At 33.0% G+C, this 19,199-nt stretch overlaps 1 protein-coding gene across 3 annotated transcripts in view; it reads right to left on the bottom strand.

Moving 5' to 3' along the window:
- The window catches only part of LOC129744102 (trafficking kinesin-binding protein milt-like), a 341,216-nt gene that overhangs the window by 174,567 nt on the left and 147,450 nt on the right, over positions 1–19,199 (bottom strand). Inside the window, exon 1 of one of the 3 annotated variants that reach the window (XM_055736470.1) lies at positions 10,398–11,373. The exons of the other annotated variants lie outside the window; for them this stretch is intronic. Coding sequence (XP_055592445.1) covers positions 10,398–11,358 — 961 coding nt within the window. The 5' untranslated portion in view covers positions 11,359–11,373. Of the gene's footprint in view, positions 1–10,397; positions 11,374–19,199 lie in introns of those variants that run through there. 3 annotated transcript variants of the gene reach the window in all.

The raw sequence follows: 19,199 nt of genomic DNA, 5'->3' as shown, positions 1-19,199 counted from the left end.
ACTGTGGTTCGTCTTGCACTTTTTCGCCAAATCACGCAAGGAGATTCCAGGATTATTGTGAACTGGTCGAATTATCTTTGCTCGCAGTTTCCGGTCATATGTTCCACTTTTACGCCTGGTTTGTTTTGCTCGATCCAACTTGAGGGTCTCCCGGCAACGTTGCAGCACCGAACTTACAGTCGATTTTGGATATTTCATGAATTTCGCGATCTTTACCCCTAACCACGTCGGTTTCTCTACGTGAGTGTGCCGAATTTTGTCTCGCCTTTCGCGTTCCATCGTCTATAACGTTGGACTGACTGCTTCAATCTTGTTGAAATTTTCACCATAAGTAAACAAACCATCCGGATCAAAACACTGTCAATGGATTCGCGATGTGACAACTAGGGGCGCTGCAGTAAATGAAAAGATGCGACCAGATTCTATGTGAAACAGACTTTAATTTCTCAAAACGCGCTCCACTTATTGAGCTGTCTTATTTACCACTGATGAGGAGGTACATTTTTTAAAACGTTGAAAATTTCAGAAAGAATAACAGCTCATTATGTGCATAGGAGTATCTCTTCCTCATCAGTGGTAAATAAGACAGCTCAATAAGTGGGGCACGTTTTGAGAAATGAGTGTCAAAAAGTTAAAATCTGTTTTTTTTATCCTATGCTAGCAAAATGAATTGTTTAGAATTTTCGTCAATTCAGGACTAAAGTAGGCTCTAGGTCCAAATTAGGGGCACTCATTTTATTTTTGATAAGTGCGCCTATGTTTTTCAATTCAGAATTTTTGGTGTTTTAAAAACATAAACCTTTGATTTTTTTCCGAATCAAAAATTCACATTTCAAATAGCGATTAATTTTTTTCTAATTCAAAACACTACAATTGAATTTTTAAATCAACCCTTCACTTGAAAATGAAGAAAAAAATGTAAATTAAGATGAATAATGAATAACAATTTTATCATTTTTCTAACAAGTAATCAGAGCTACTTTTTTAACATGATCTAATATTCATTTTAGAATTCAACTTTTTTTCTAAATCTGTGTTTTGGGAATATTCATTGAAAATTTCAAAATAAGACTGCTTGAATATTTTTAGAAGCAAATTTCTAGTTCAGAAACATCATTTTGAAAAACTTATCACATTGATTTGAAACTTTCAATGTGATCTGTTTTGGAAGTTTTGATAAATTTTTTTCAGTAAAATTTATTATTTTTTGAGTTTGTGTGATAATTATGAGTAAGAAAATGCTACTAGAAACCGATTTCCTTATTTATTGTGTATTTTTGGTATTCTTATTATTTTTAGCTAAATTTGAATTTCAAAACCTCCACCCCCAGGTTCTGGCAAAAACTCTACTGTAAACGTCATAATCCCTACAAGCTACAATCAATGGATGTTTATAGTTTGGAATTTATGGATGTATCTATGCGTCATCAGTGTAGGTTACGATCTTTTTTCGAATAACGTTTGTTTTCTCCCAATTTTTGTTTAGTAGATTTGAAAAATTATCAACTGCTTAGTAACATATTTGAACAAATTGACAATCAAGATAGTGTTTATTACAGTATGAACAAGTGGTACAAAAATATTTTGACAAGTCATCAAAAAACTTTCTAGAATGAAAAACATCAAATATTTATTGAAATAATCAAAGAAAAGGTGAGAAAAAAGTTGGTATTGGTTTATCCATGTAGGATTACCTCATCAATCTGTTTTTTTCTCATCAAAGTGATCACTTAACTGAAATTACTCATCAACGAGCTTGGGATTTGTGATTCATACAGCACACAAGAATGACACCAAACAACAGATGAAGGTGACTGCCACCAAGCGACTTTAAATAGACGTGAAAGCCAATGATCTTACAGATATCTGTCAAAAAAATCATTCAATATTGCGCTGATAATTTTGTTTTGGATTCCTAATTCAAATGAAAAATTCAAATTGTTTCTACGACTCACAAAATTATTCAACCCACCTCAAAAGTCACCTTCAATTGGTGGCGACAATTAAACAAAATTATCTCCAGCTTATTAACGGGAGGCCAAAAACCTCACCCACTTATCCAGATCAAGAGTGAAGAGAGTTGCATAACCGCAATCAATCAATTGATCCGGCTTTAACGACAAATCTCGCGCGTAATTGCACACAAATTTGGGGAACCGAGCAAATTGCCCCAAAGAGAGACGTGTGAAATTGTGAAAGACCGCGAACAGAAAAGCGAGAAGTTAGTTGGGGATGGAAATTAAAATCATTTACTAGGGGTATTTGAAATCGGATTTGGTGGATGACTGGCACAAAAAAAGGTGACATGGATGCTTGATTGGTTTTGTTTATGTTGTCGCTAAATTCTGGGAATGTTTCGTCTTTTGAGTTTGAACATGGTCGGTTTAGGCATGTTAATTGGTTTGCTGTCCTCACTGGCACAATGTTTGGTAATAAGCTGATGAAAACTAAGCCAAAATTTTAAGGGATATCCTACAACACCAAAAGTCTCAAAACATTTAGTTTTTTTTTAACTTTGGAAGCCTCAAGCCGGGTTTTATCACGATTTTACCTAAATGGATATTTTCACCATTGAACGAAATAATTATCAACCGTAATTGATGATACTAATTAATTTCAAAGTTGGATGCATTAGCTTATATCCAAACCATTTGAACGTCATAAAAATGCCACTTGTCGAAAACCATCTTCCTCTGCTAATCCAAAAATAGACGAAATTAATTGATTAAACCCCATCAGCAGATTGAAATTCGAGAGCTTCGCATTCCTGCTTGAGAGTTCATCAATTATCGAACTAGAAAACGGAGCTCGTAAATTTGTGAATCCGTCTCTTCGTTCGGTAGCGAACCTTTTATTATGGTCATTTCGTCGACTCCACTAAAAATCAAGCCGTGGCAGGAAGATATTTTGAATTTTGCTAATCGACAACCGAATGACGTTCGAGAAATTCGATACCAATTCGAGGAGTCCATAAAACTGAAACCAGGATTTTCTTCGGGCTATGGGTCATTCAACTAGTTCAAATCTGAAGTTGACTAGGACTGAGTGACGACGATTGGGTTGAGCAATTTGAAGGAAATGCGCGCAAAGTTCGTGAATGAATGCAGTTATTAATGCAATAAAAATGCAGATGTGCAGATAGCAAATATGTTCGTTCAGAACAATATCCGTTTCTGAATAACAGCGGCAAGAACGTATCACATTACAATTTCTTTTTTTTCGAAATTTCTAATGAGACGTTATAAATTTAGCATATTTCACATCATTTTACATAACATCTGTGTCTATCTCTATGATTACTTTTTCGAAATAAGTGGGGGAAGGGAGGGAAATCTTAACTATCATGCTTTGTCATGTTGCAACGATTCTTCGAATTGAAAATGGAACAAGTTCAATATTTGAGGAAATTCAGAGTTATTTAAAATTAACTTAATTAAAATTAATTCAAAATTGAACGCGAGTTTATTCAATTAAGGCAAGTTAATTTCACACATCTAACCAGGGTTTGAGTACGATTTATGTCCATAATTTTGATTATAATTTTTGAATTCTTAACGAACCAGAACTATGGGTTTTGAAATCTGAACTCAAAACTCAGATTACCCAGACAGGGTGGTCACAACTTTTTAATTTTGTAATTCCCGGTTCTTTCCCGGTTTTTTTTCCGGTCATAAATTCAAGATTTTCCAGGCTTTGATGATCTTAAATTTTCAACTCATTTAATTGATTTGGATGTTTCATCATATCCATATCACTGAACATTTAGACGAACTCGATTCAGATTTGAGGATTTTATCACTTTTTCTAAAAATGATTAAAAAACATCTTATACAAAATCGTTATGGGTGTAGAAAAGCTGAAATTTACGACACTTTAATGCATTAAATTTTTTTTTGGTTGATGCTTTTAAATCAAGGTCACATTTTTTTTAAATGGTGTGCTAAATAATCTTTTCATTTAGTCAATCGCGTTACAAGTGTCACAAATAAATACCAAAAAAAAAAAATCAGTCGTCATTATGGCCATTTTACGAACCAAAAGTATTCAATTGATTCAAATGTGATATTCTACCGTTTTTTGATAAGTTACGGATACCAAGTGTGTCATTTCAGATCACAAAATTCAAGTATCGGTGAATTTAAAATTGTTCTGAAGTGCATTCCATCTTATAACTCACTCATCGAATGTTGATTATTTCAACTGTTGAACATTCAGTAATAGATACAATTTTATTGCTAAACATTGATATTACAGATTCTTAAAGGATTGTTCAATTTGAATTTATCAAACCCTGGGGTCTAGTTTCGTATTGGTTAAAAATTCATTCATGATTTTTTGCAGAGTTTTTAAGGTAACGTTTACATGAATAAACTTGAACTTTTGTGTTTGTATCGGAAAATTGAATATTTTTTTCAACAAAATCAACATTATTTTTGTATGTTTTGTGGATCCAAGCTTATTTATGGTTTTTGTTCCTACTTTAGTGTAATTGATTGTTTTACAATGCCATACTGCAAAAGAGATACCCCTATTAAATTGCTGATAACATTTTTGCCCAATAAGAAACAAAATTACAGTCTTCGACAAAGGTGTTAAGCGGAAGTTTACCTTTTAAAAATTCTTAAATTGACAGGAAAAACGTGAGCAGGCTTGGTTCTACATAAAATATGAGGTTGAATTTTCAGAATAAAATATTCAGTTTTCCAATACAAACTATGGTTACTTAAAAATTCTGCTAAAAACCATGGATGAATTTAGAACTAAAAAGAAACTTTTTAGGCCCCAGGGCACAGTGGTTTAAAACTCGAAAAACGTGATCATGGGCTTTTTGATGCCTTAGATGTCGAAATAGCTTAATAACATGTTCTACAATGTTTCATTATTTTCAATTGCGCATATTTTGCCATTATTTTTTTTCTGATCGATCCACCTAAAAGTGAGATATTTTTTTTATTTTTTGAATTTGTCATCCAATCAAAATGATAAGTTCAAAAAACTTGTAGACAACACAATTTTAAAAAACTTTGTAAAAGATTTTGAAGCTCTATCTTTCAAAACAACAGATTTATAAACATTTTTCTAAAAACTAACCTCAAAAAACGAAATTTTCGTTTAACTTTTTTCAAAGCGACTTTCGAGTCTTACTTTATATGAGAGAGTTGTAACAAATGTAAAAATACACAACTTCATTAAAGGTGTCAAGTTTCTATCTTGACGTTAAATGGTACTTTTTGTGTAATTACGTTTTAAAATTGCATATTTTCATTGTTCCATATTTCTAAAAGTTGCAAACTTATGAAAACAAAATTATATGCATTTGAAAGGCACATTCTTAAACTTTAATGAACATATAATTTCATTTGTATGTATCAGGTTTTACTACTAAAATCATTTATCTGAAAGATGGTAGTTTTGAAGTTTTTGTTAAGCAAGCCAGGCAATCTTTTGCTGTTTAGCAAAATGAAGGATGAAATCTTCTTTTTTTCTATTCCTACCGTTGACAAGTGAAGACGATAGTTCTTAATTTGTTAAGATTGAAGAGTTGGCCCTGTCTAGAAGCGTTATTTCCATTATAGTTAGTAAATCATTTATCTGAAAGAAGGTAATTTTGAAATAACGCGCATTTTGCGTATTTTATCGACACACATCTTTAAAAATGTTGCCCTTTTAACACGAAAGTGGCATAGATGCATGACTTTGTAACTTTTAATTTTCATGGCTTTCTTTAAAGTTTTTTTCTTTATTTATAAAGTTTTATTTTTGGTTAAATAGATGTGTAAGAGAGTAAATTAGAATGAAATATTAAAAATTAAATTCATGATCTTCTTCTTCTGATTGTTCTAAATCAAGCATTTAGGCAACAAAGGAAAAATGTGGTCTTGGTTTAGATTTTCTTAGACTTGTTATAAGAGGGTCCGAAGATTCGAGCATCCGATGCATAAGGTCGATGTTTGTTGCTTGCCTTGAAAATTTTCGAGAGTGATGTTCTCTAAAATTTCGAATATCCTTATTCCTAGACTCTTGAACGTCTTCGGATGATTGCCCAATGGGTATTAAAAAGTGTTTCACGATTTGAGCCCCATGAAATAAAATTTTGTGAACTGCTGCGGGTATATATGTAATACCACGGATACAAATTGACTAGTTTTATGACCGTTTCCTTAGAAAACATATCGAATTTTTCCACATTTATTTTCTGGCCAGAAGCCAAAACTTGCAGAATAGCACCGCATCGTTGGATGACTTCCAAATCTATACCTTCAATATTAAAAGTTAATACAGAAAAAACAAATCGTACTCTATAAGTACCATTGATTTCTGCAGATTTTTCTGATTCTTGAAAAAAAACGCTTTGCTGTATTGCCATCAGGTCTTTCAGATAAATGATTTACTAAATATAATGGAACTAACGCTTCTAGACAGGGCCAACTCTTCAATCTTAACAAATTAAGAAATGTCGTCTTACTTGTCAACGGTAGGAATAGAAAAAAAAGAAGATTTCATCCTTCCTTTTGCTAAAAAGCAAGAGTTTGCCTGGCTGGCTTAACAAAAACTTCAAAACTACCATCGTTCAGATAAATGATTTTAGTAGTAAAACTTGATACATACAAATGAAATTATATGTTCATTAAAGCTTAAGAATGTGCCTTTCAAATGCATATAATTTTGTTTTCATAAGTTTGCAACTTTTAGAGATATGGAACAATGGAAATATGCAATTTTAAAACGTAATTACATAAAAAGTACCATTTATCGTCAAGATGAAACTTGACACCTACAATGAAGTTGTGTACTTTTACAATTGTTACAACTCTCTCATATAAAGTAAGACTCGAAAGTCATTTTGAAAAAAGTTAAACGAAAATTTCGTTTTTTGAGGTTAGTTTTAAGAAAAAATGTTTATAAACCTGTTGTTTTGAGAGATAGAGCTTCAAAGTCTTTTACAAAGTTTTTTAAAATTGTATTGTCTACAAGTTTTTTGAACACATCATTTTGATTGGATGACAAATTCAAAAAATAAAAAAAATATCCTACTTTTAGGTGAATCGATCAGAAAAATAATAATGGCATAATATGCGCAATTAAAAATAATGAAACATTGTAGAACATGTCATTAAGCTATTTTGACATCTAAGGCATCAAAAAGCCCATGATCACGTTTTTCGAGTTTTAAACCACTGTGCAGGGTAGAGAAATTTAAAAATGACCCCAAACCAAATATTCTGACGAAATTGTTGCCAATTTTTATAGAAATTTCAAAATAAAAAAATTACCACTTGTTTGAAGTTCGAAGTAGTCATAAAAGTTTCAAACAATACACTGTAGAGCATTTCTAAATCCCCTACTGCATACGAACCCATATATGGTCTTGATTTTTTTCCAACAGTATTTGAGCTTGATTCAGTACTACAAAACGTCGCAAACTACATTTATAATCTAAAAAATTGTCTTATTTCTTAAACTTTTCAAAGAGCTCAATTTTTTTGGCATCAATTTCTAAGCTAGAAGTGATTTAAATTCTTTCTATTGACAATTTTTTTTCTCTACTTATTAGTTCATGCAGTAGAGGTTATGCAGAAACAAGTGAATTTTGATCTTTTTTCAGAAGTTAACCCTCGAATCTAAAATATTTGAGCAGGTGAAAAAAATCAAACAGCAAATTTGGATTCAGTGACCTCAAATTAATCAAAATTAGCTCTTAAAACTTTGGCACCACGGAGAACGTGAATTTTGTTGCCTTGTTTTATCGAGCAAAGAAGTAAAAACGATAAATTTTAATGAATTAATTTTGTTTGTTTGTTGAAACAAAATCTCTTTTAAAAATTCAAATACCTACAATGATATTTTGCTGATAAACTTCACTCAAAAAAAACAAATATATTCTTAGTATGGTGCCATGCATGCTGAATAATTGTAACAATTTTCAAGTGTCTAAACACACTCTCTTAAAAAAGTTCTTATAACTTCTTTACATTGTTTCTTAAAGTCCTATTTTTAAGGGTATTTCAAGTAAATTTTCACTGGAAATTAATTATATTTTCCTAAAATATTTTGACGATTACGATTCCCATGAAAATTTACAAAAAATTTGAATGAACCGATTTTTTACCTAATTTTAAAGCAGGTAAAAAATCAGTTCATTCAATTTTTTTTGTACATTTTCATAGGAATCGTAACATATTTAAGCTTTTGAAAGTAGAGTTTGAAGTTTTCTGATCGTTTCCTATTTAACTCCGCAAATTTTAAAAGATGTCGAATTAGTTGTTATTAAGCTACAAGAAAAAACACCGCGTCGTGCGTAAAGATGATTTGTAGATTAATTTTTAATTTCTGTTTTGTGTTTTAACTTTAAAAAACTTATAAGAGTGATAGTTTTTTTTAAATGATTGTCATGACATACATACTTGAAAAATTTTAAGTGATTTTTTGAATATGTCCTCTCATTTTTCGAGACAGTTTTGAGCTCTGGGTTCTGGTGATAATTTCAAAGGCAATTAAAGAGACATTAGAGTAATTTTAAAATTTTAAAACTTATGATTTTCTTACTACTCATTTTTGAACTGTTGAATTCTGAAATTTAAATAACAATTCTGAATTCTAAATTTTGGGTTAAATCCATGATCTTGGAATCAAAATTTAATTTTTGTTTCCATTTGTTATTTTTTTCTCGGTTTGAGTCTGAATTCCCGGTTTTTCCGATTCGATTTTAAAATCCCGGTATTTCCCGGTTTCCTCGTTCTGTGGCCACCCTGATATGTGTAATTTTTTGCATTTCGTTTGCTTTTCGAAAGGGAGAATTATAAAAAAGTTTCTTAACACCTGAAGTTATAATTCCTGATTCCACTTTTTCAATAATTTCTTCAATGTTTCCTGACATTTGCGAATTCCATTGGTATAAGAATATTATTTTTCCGAGCAATAGTAAACTCACAATGAAAGATTGTTCTGACAAAGGCACAAAAATTCCATTGCACACACGGTGTGCAATCGGTCTCGAATGGGTTAAATAACCGTCATTTCCAAAATCGTCTAGTTTGCAACCAAATTTTGGCTGCGTACTGTTGTTTACATCCAAATGAAGTAAGCGTTGTCTTTTTTCGCGAAGAAATAGAGTATTTCCTGAGACAGATTGTGGTAGGGTACCTTTTTGTTTTTGTTTTGAAAAATGCAAACACCAACTGGTCGTCATTTTGATCTTTGATGGTAAGCACTGTTCAACTCTTTCTTTTAAAAACTTCTATAATTAAAATCATTAACATACTTTCATGTCTTAACTTGTTATGAATTTACAATTAATCAAATAAAAAATGTATATTCTCTTTACAAAGGTGCGCTTGAAAAACCACAACAATAGCATTGTCAATTTCATTTCGTTACTATCTGGTCATTGAACATGCGTAATGTTGTCGTTATGTTTACCCTATCACGATATGCCGAGAAAATGTAAACATGAGAAATCAGCTGTTCGTTTGATAAAAGAAAACGGATTGTGCACAAATGGGGCACACGCTCCTTTTTTAAAACTCAAAATTATGTTTTTTTGTTTCAAAACAGCACTTTAGTGGCAGCTCTCAACTTTGAGTTCGACTGGGCAATCGTAAAACTAAGTTTTGATAGGCATACTCAAAACTATGTTCGGCAGCCAAACTCAAATTTATCTTTTTAAATATTCGGGGGCTGTTTATTTTCAGGGAATTAAAGGATGCTTAATTTTTTTTATAATCGGATGCTGCTGTTCCGGTATACATTGAATTGCAATTACAGAGCGGTGGAAAATTTGGAAACTCCCGGTCAAAACTACAACGAAGTTTCCTTTCCGGATGTTACTTCCCACGGGAAGTAGATAACATCCGGAAGTTTTCGGACATGTCATTTCCATGTCATTCACCATATGATGACAATGACGGACAAAATCTGCGACGTTTTCGATGGTTGCTGTTCCGGTTCGAAGTGAACTCGCTAAGTGTTTTCAGTCCAACAAAGAGAGTTCAGTTTTTAGTACATAAGGTCGAACTTAGCTTTGCTCCCTCGCCGAAGGAAAAAAAGGAATCAGTTTTGAGTTAGTAGTTCGAACTCCGTTTTGAATCATCGCAAGGAGGAAAAAAGTCACCTAACTTCAAGTTCATAGAATCGAACTATGTTTTGGACCTCGGTCAAACTTAATATTGAGTTTAAAAAAGGAGCGTACACTGTGAATGGTCAATCAGGAAACTAGCTTAGGAAGAATGTATGAGTATAGGAGCAGTTCGAACCGCGTTTAAAAAGTATTAAGAACAGTGTACTTTTGCAGAATGGATAGCACAGTAACAAAACAAAAACCACTCAGGTCAATCGTTTTTTAAACCTATGCAGGCGTTTAGATTTGTTTCATTTGAGAAGATGATGGGAAACTTTACCTGAGTCCAACAGCAAACTGCGCACCACTTTCAAGTACATTCGCCCATCGGGTCCCTTCGCTACATGATACAAATACTCCGGATACTCTCCAGCTTGACCGGTTCCGCTTTCCTCCCCAGCAACTACTTTACCACCAGCACCACCACTACCACTTGCCGCTGTAACATCACTAGCTTCACTCTTTAAAAACACCTCCGGATTGGGATGCACCTTTCGTTCGGATCCTGCCCGAGCCAAAATTTCCGCACTAATGCCATACAGCGCTTCCACCATAGGGGATTTTATGTTCTGCTGTTCTGCTTGACTTTCGACAGACTGACTGCTGCCTCCGATACGCTCCCTAAGCTTGCGAAGCCTACTAGATGCCTCCAGTTCCAGCTCCAGGAAACTCGGTGGTTCACTGTCTTCATTGTCCGTGGGGTCATCTAACGAATTCTCTGTGTGTTCGCTGATACTTCGCAGCAAACCAACGCCACCGGACGACAGTGGAGATGCATCACAAAATACTGGCGTTTTGTACAGTTCGTTGTACTTGAGGAACTCTCGGATCTGCTGCGCCGTTTGTTTTTTGCTGGATAGTTGCTGTTCCAGTATCGCAAACGTATTCTCGAAGCCGAAGCTTGATCCGCTTGGACGCTTTGAGATGGTTGGCGCATTAGGAACACTTTCTACCTTGGAGGGACTGAGTAAGCCTCCTCGGTAGTCGTCCATGGAGGAGGGCGATGGGCAGGATCCGGTGAAAATGGCAGTGCTGTTGAGTTGACTATCCAGCGATAGCTTCCTGGTGAAAAGGGTGTTGTATTCATCGTCGCTATCTATTTCAGTCTTCCTTGATGCAACAAAGTCTGTTGTATCAAATCCCAAGGAAGAATATTCTCTGGACCCTTCATTACTGTCAGTTTTTGCTTGGTTGATTTTCGACGAAACAATCGGGCTATTGGCCGTTATTGTCGACGTCATGCTTTGGACAGACACTATCACTACCACAAATTCAAATTACAATCTTTGGGACACAACTTTTCTCTTTTCCTTACTTAACCTTTGCTAGAACGGGTCAAGCAACACTTCTTCACATGCTTAACGACGACGGTGATAATAATTAGTACACCATACTACCGGTTTCTCGTATCGGTCGAAAAAATGCAGTCGCATGCTTATCAACAACTGCTGCTACCTCAGAACTGATGTTTACGGTGATAGCTCATTAACTGTTCGTCCAAATTGTAGGTTCACTTGCTACAGCTGCCTCCATTGAAGGCATACTGTAGCAATTTTTTTTTCTTGGTTTGGTTCACTTTTGCTTCGTTAATTTTCTGCACTTTTTTCTCTTCTCTAGGTTGATGATCTTCAGAACATTACAAACCGGGTTTGGTTTCTTTTCTTGCTGATCGAGGCACTGAATGGAAGAAATTGGCTGTAATTATTTGCTGTCGATTGTGCCAAAAACGCAAGCAGCTGATATCAATTTGAGCGTGTGCTTTTTCGATGTCTTCAAACGATTAATTGAGCTCAGTAAAAAATTTATTTGTTTTTTATGATGTTTTGGGAAAATTAGTAAGAACATGGAGTTTTTTTTTCTAAAAAAAAATTATCACATGTAGTTTTCGTTTACATATGGCAATTTGCAACTATCAATTGATATTTTTATTCGAAGGTTTTTAGGTATGGGAAAATTAAATAGTTGTACTGAAAAATTATCATCATTTTTGTTACTTCTGTGGAACCGAGCCTGCTAAAGGTTTTTGTGTCAATTTATAAATTCCTCAAAGGAAATTTTCAGCTGAACAACTTTGTCGAAGACCGCAACTTCGTATCTTATCAGACAAAAAGTTATTAAAATTAAGCATAGATAGATATATAATCAGGGGCGGTCCTAGAGTCGGCTCTTGGGGGGGGGTGATTTTCCAATTTTCAAAAATCAGTTAATATTAAAGAACGTTAATATCTGGTGAAAAAAACAATCATTTGAGTGAGCAAAAGGAGAAGGGATGGGGAGGGGGGGTTTATCCCTTTATAAAACAACCAGCGAATTAATAATAACCACTGCGAAAAAATGTTGATATTTTTCTAAGGTATACATATCTGGTATTTTATAATTGTCACTTTAAGAGCTCTTTAAAAAAATTCTAGTTATAAATGTAATTTTTTCAATGAATAATGCATACGTTGTTGAGAGATGAACATGTAGAAAAAAAAATTCAAGTTATCTTCATTTTTTTCCTGAGCTTCTAAATATTAGGGCTCTGGTATTTTATAATTTATCGGAAGTATTTTACTTTTCACCGATAAGCTCGATAAACAAATAAACAAACAGAACTAACGGGCATTGAATTCTTCATTGGGGTATTTTACTGAATCGTGATTTGGAAATTTAGTATTATAATTTGCAAATTTGAAAACGCCATATATAAAATCAACACTTTAAAAATAAATAAGTAGAAAAAACCAATTATCAAAATCAATTTCTAAATTCTGGAACCGATTTTATTTGATTTGCTCTTGAATTTAAAGTTTTAATTCAAAATTTTCAATCTAAATTGTATTACAATAAATAAATTACAAAGGAAAGTGATTAATCTTTGTTCACCTTCATATAATTACCAATTTTTTTAAATAATTTTGAATTATTAAGAAAATTATGAAATGAAGGGTTAATTTTGAATGTTAATATTCTTCTTTAGTGAACAGTCTCAATAATTTGCAATTGAAATAGCCAAGCTTTCAGATTAAGAATATCAAACCTTAAGCTATATTTGAAAGCAGTATCGGTGACATAATTGCTGTAGATCTAGAAATCCTGGAGTGTTGGTTAAAAATCACTAAAAGATCTTCTGACTGTTTTGCATGATAGAATGGCTTGCTGCCGAAAAAATAGTGAAATGATAAGGGGATAATTTTAATTCACAAGGGAAAAATTAAGACCCTGGCAAACTGATTTTGGAAGATTTTTGCGTTTCAAACTCGGTTTTTGTCTTTTTTTCCCCTTCTTATTTTCTGGCATTGAGTAATTTTTAAACTTAGCAGTTCAGAGTGAAATCGATCAATGATAATTGATGAAGTAACTAACCTGAGCAACAAAAAATATGTTAAATCTTTCCATTATCCTTTATTCATTCAACGATGCAGGCCAGAGAGCAGCATGCTAAAAAGTAACAAATTCCCGGAAAAAAAACAATAAAGATTTCGTCTAGATAATCTTTGTATTTTTCAAAATGGGGAAAGATACTTACTTCTATAATTTTTTCTCAGGGTAAATTACTCACAGTCTTTATGAAAATTGATCATTTAGTTAATATCTTTTTTTTGATATTTTACACTTTTGCTAAAAAAAACACAAATTTCTCCAATGAGCCTTGTATTTTCAAAATTTATACCGGAAAAAAGAGCTGATAAAATAATAAAAAAATTACATTTAGAGCTTCTAAATAAGTTGAAATCAGTTTTCAAATTCTTTGCACTTCGGGAAATGTGAATTTTGTTTTCTTGTGTTATAGTTTTGAATGCAGATTTTGGGTTCTAGAGATGAATTTGAATCTCTATATCCAACACCAATTCCTGAAACAGCTGATATAAATACTTTTTTGTTCCTTTTTGGCACTAAAAACTCATAGGAAACGCAAAAGTCATTTTACAACAAAAAGATTTATTTAAATTTAAACTCTTACTATGAATATTTTATATTCGATTTCGGTTTGGCAGTACTTATATTTTTTTCACAGTCATTCATAATATGAATGTTTGATGTGATACATTTTAAACAGAATTTAAAAAAAAAACAGATCTAAAATTTAAATTTTTGTTTTTGAATTTTATATATTATGAAATATGAATTATGAAGTTATTAATTTTAAGTTTATAATTCATATTTGAATGGTGGATTAATTGAAGGTGAAAAATTCTCGCGAAAGAGAATCTTTACTGTGATTCAGAAGCTGATTTTTTATTTTGCAATTGAAGGCAATAAATGTATGATGAATTCAGAACAAATATTTCAAGTTTTTCAGTGTTATAACCATTTTCACCCCCCTATATGACTTTTCCAAATTTTTCATTTAATTAAAATTCAAAACAAAATCAAGAATTCAGAAGCTCTGAATTTGAAGCAAATACTAAAATTTGTTGCGATTTGCTCGTGTTAATTGAGGCATATGAGGGAAGTCAGTGACAATTTAAAAATAAGTTGTCTCTACATTATATTAATAGCAAATTCCAAATCAACACTCAACAACACACTTTTGTTGAGTAACTTATCAACAAAAGTTATTTGGTATAATTCAGTCCAGGGAATCCTAAGTTAGAGCTGTTTGAGTTTGATGGACCGACTTTTTTCAATATTGAGCCTTTTAAAGTGATAAATTAACTTTTTTGATGAATAAACACCCCCACGGAGTGGAAAATTTTTAAAATTGTAAAGCACATCTACTAAGAAAAGTTTCAACTTTTTATAGAAATTCAAGCTTTTACGGGTATTTTGTAACGGATTTTTGCCGCTTGGGGGGGGGGGGGGGGGGTGATCACCCCGATCACCCCCCCATAGGACCACGCATGTATATAATAAATATTTAACATATATTTTAAACCTTTCTACGATATTTCTTACATTTTCACAAAAAAGCGATTCTTTTCAAGTATTCCTAGTATAGATAGGACTTTTTAAAATTTATTCTAGAAAAAGAGACGTTGATCTATGATTCGAAGAATTTAGAAATGAATTAGGTTGTGATAATTCAACAATTGACCATAAAGATTTTATATTTCTGTGTTTTCTAGGAAGATCTGTATCTTTATTTCTCTTAATACTTAAATTTCAAAAATGTTTTAAAAATGGAAAACTCTATAAAATTTCAATCATTATTTCATTTCTGTTATTGAATATTCCCGTTCTTTAAAAATATGAGGTGATTCAATCATCTCATTATCAAATCTGACTTGTTCACCGAATTTAGTGAAGTTACTTAGAAATTGTTTAAGAATATTGAAAAAAAAAATACTATGAAAATCCACCTTAAAAACATGGAAAAATCTATCAACAAAACCATATTTAACACGTTCGTCGCCACGGCACCCATATTCGGGTGACGGTTGTATTTCCTGGGGGGCCCCGACACATCAAAAAGCGTGTGACGCTCTCTTACTTGAGTTAACCGCTCAGCTTCGCCACACGTTTCAAATATGGGAGTTCTCCCTCTTTGCTTTCTCTCTCTGAAAATTTCTTTGGGCCCGGCTAGTAAAACTACCAAAATGAGCGTGACGACGAACGTGTTAATCATAACTTATCTATCAAAACTAATCATCACTAGTTTGGTGCAAACCACCAGAATTTATTTCGATTTATGTTCAATCATATGTTTGGTTTTGTATGGGAGCATCCACAAAAGTTGGAAGAAATTTTATATATTAAATCATCTAATTTGCATCTATACTTGTATGTGTACCGAATTTGTCAAGAACCACATGAAATTTATTCCAGTATTTTCACATACTAAATCATATATTACATCAAATTCGCATTGGAGCTTTCCTCCTTTTTCTTAAAAAGAAGTGGTCTTACAGTACAATAATTTGTCTAATTAAATCCTGACTCGTCTATAATTAGTTTACTAGCAAGTTTAGTAGCAAGTTTAAAGCAAATCTCTTCAAACTTTTAGGATAGTGTAATAATTAACGGGATTTTTATATGGGAGCCAAAACCTAAACTTTTTTGAAAATTGAAACAATTATCTAATCATTTATAACTTTTATGTGCAACGGTGTCTTCAAAATAATTCGAGTTTTTTTATACTTATGTTCTTTTTGACTTGACAACTTCGATGTGTTCGAAATTTGATCAAAATAGTATAAAATTGTTTGAGTTCTGCCACATTTTGATGGATTTTACATGGGAACCCCCCTCCCCCCATTTCAAAAATGGCAGGGGAGTCTCAAATAACAAATCATCTGAATGTGTCAAAATATGTTTAAGAATACAATAAATTATATCATCGTGTAAGTTTTTTAGAAAATTTAAGGGAAGTTGTTTGAAAATTGTATGAGTTGTGTCATATAATATGAAACATTTGTATGAGAGCCTCCCCTTTTTCAATTCGGAGGGTTCTGAAACTATTATGAAACCATCCCCGGTACTGAAAACGGTTATATACCAAATTTGATGATTATGATCTCGGTTTATGCCAAAAAACTTGTATGGGAGCCCTCCTTTCCCCTCCCATCTGCATATGCTGGAAGGTGGTAGAGATCCCATTTTTTCGTATCCAAAAACTCTCATATTAAATTTGGTTATATTGGTTACCAAGTTTTAAGTAATCCATCAACATTTATATGGAATCTCCTCCGTCCCTCCCCTCTCCACACTGCAGGACAGAAGGGGCTGTAAAATTCCATAGAAACTTATCTTGTACTCAAATACCTTCCCATGACAAATTTGATTATTTTTTTCTGCTTGATCACCTCTATACCAAGAAATCGAATCCCATGTCAAATTTGTTTCCATTTGCTCGATTAGTTCTCGATATATGCTAAAAATTGTAACGGAGCCCCCTTCTCTTCCTTCCTATCATACACCGGAAGAAGGCAGTAGTACCAAATATTCATAGAAACATTCCTCGTAACTACTCAAATACCCTACCAAGCGAAATTTGGTTCCATTTTCTGGATAAGTTCTCGAGTGATGTAAAAAATTGTATGAGTGCACCCTCCCACCTTAAAATTTCTCCACAGGAAGAACGGAGGGCTCTTAAAATATCAGTTGAAAAAGCTACAAAATCATCATAAACTTATAGTTTCAGTTTAACATCTTAGGTGTATCAGTGTATCTTTCACTGAAGAAAGCTTTATACTTTATCGTTTATTCTAGATTTTCTTGTTATATCCAGGTTTGCCCATAAATAATTCGAGAAAAGTCAAATATGGCCGAGATTATCTGGGTTTTTCCAAACATTCCGAATTCTACTCGCGTTTGGTGAGGTTATTTGCTACTTCAAATAAAAAACTCAAATTAGTCTTTCAAAATTTTTAGAATTAGCGTTCATAGATGATTTTTTATAGTCAACTAGCTGATCCCGTACGAACTTCGTTTCGCTTTTAACTTTAAACCTCATGATTTTGTATTTGGTTGGTAATTGGGACGCATTTTCACGAAAAAAAAAAATGCTTAAAATACTAAACAGAATTTGCTTGTCTACCAGACGGAAATTGAAGAAATTGTTTGACCGTCGAAAAGAACACCCGTGTACGAATTTTTGTCTTTTTCGGATGCATAACAACGAAATTATGATCTGATTGTCGTCTGATTAAAAAATTTAACTCATAAATCAATTGTCCGTTTTGTAAAACAACCGTGAATGAATTTTTGTCTGGATCTCATGCATAATAAAACAATTATTGCAAAAACATTAAACAGTAAATGTGGACGACCCCTTTTTCTGTCGTCTGATAGAAAATTTGTTATCAGGAATCGATTCCGCGTCCTACAAAACTCTTGTGTTTAAATTTTTGCCTAACAACGTAATTATTACAAAAAAAATCGAAAATATTAAGACGAACCCTTTTACTGACTTCTTGTCAAAATTTGACACGTGAAATCAATTTCCTGTGCTATAAAACTCCCATGTGCAAATATTCATTAAAATCCAATGTATAATCAAGACAATGGGGCTTATGGGTGATGTGCAAAATCGTTGTGCCAACTCCAGAAACCACTTTAAGCTAGAAGTTTCAGCTCAAATGTTCTGTGATTGATTTTTGGAGCTCATTCATACTAACGTTTCTTCTCTGTAACATTTCCTAGAGTCAGGATAAGAAGTGGAATTTCATGAGTCACACGCCACTCGACTCGCAGATTAACCCCCAATATAGCAAAAACAGTGAACAAATAATATGGAGATTTGAAATCTGAAACAATTGAGCGTCCCTCAAAACTTCTATGTAGAAATTTTAATCTCAATCCAATGCATAATAACGTCAATACCGCATAAACATTGAACAGTTTATATGGACGACTCCTTTGGTCGATCTTTGACCCTGAGTTTGAAACGTGGAATCGATTGATCGTTCCTCAAAATACTCTTATGCAAATTTTTATCAAATTCAAATCTATAATAACGCCAATATCGCAAAAACATTGATCAGTTGATATGGACGACCCCTTTTGCTGACCCCTTCTACAAAATTTGATAACTGGAATCGATTGTCCGTTCCTTAAAATCCCCGTTTGCAAATTTTCATCTTAATACAATGCATAATAACGCCAATATCGTAAAAACATCAAAAAGTTGATATGGATGACCCCTTTGGCCGACCCCTGACCCTGAATTTATTACCTGTAATCGATTGCTCGTTCCTCAAAACACTCATGTGCAAATTTTCATATCAATCCAATGCGAAATAATGTCAATATAGTAAAAAAAACTGAACAGTTCATATGGACGACCCCTTTTGCCGACCCCTGACACAAATTCAATATCTGGAATCAATTTTTCATCTCTCAAAACCCTTATGTGCAAATTTTTGTCAAAATCCGACGAAAACTAACGTCAATATCGCGAAAACAATATTTGTCTTGTATGGACGACCCTCTTTAGAAGCGGTCATCCAAAAATCTGTAAACATTTTTCATCATTCCTGGTCCTAATGAGTATCCATGCCAAAATTCAGCTCTCTAGCTCTTAAGATGGCTGAGCCTTTGGTGGACAAACAAACAAACAAACCCACAGAAATTGCTTTTTATATATATAGATTTGAAAATGTACATTAATTTTTGCATAACCCTTACATACGATTTAAACACTGCTGCTGATATTCGA

This window comes from Uranotaenia lowii, chromosome 2 (genome assembly GCF_029784155.1).
Source record: "Uranotaenia lowii strain MFRU-FL chromosome 2, ASM2978415v1, whole genome shotgun sequence".
NCBI lineage: Eukaryota > Metazoa > Arthropoda > Insecta > Diptera > Culicidae > Uranotaenia > Uranotaenia lowii.
Note: the sequence above shows the minus strand (reverse complement) of the source record. Positions and strands in the feature narration are given on the sequence as shown.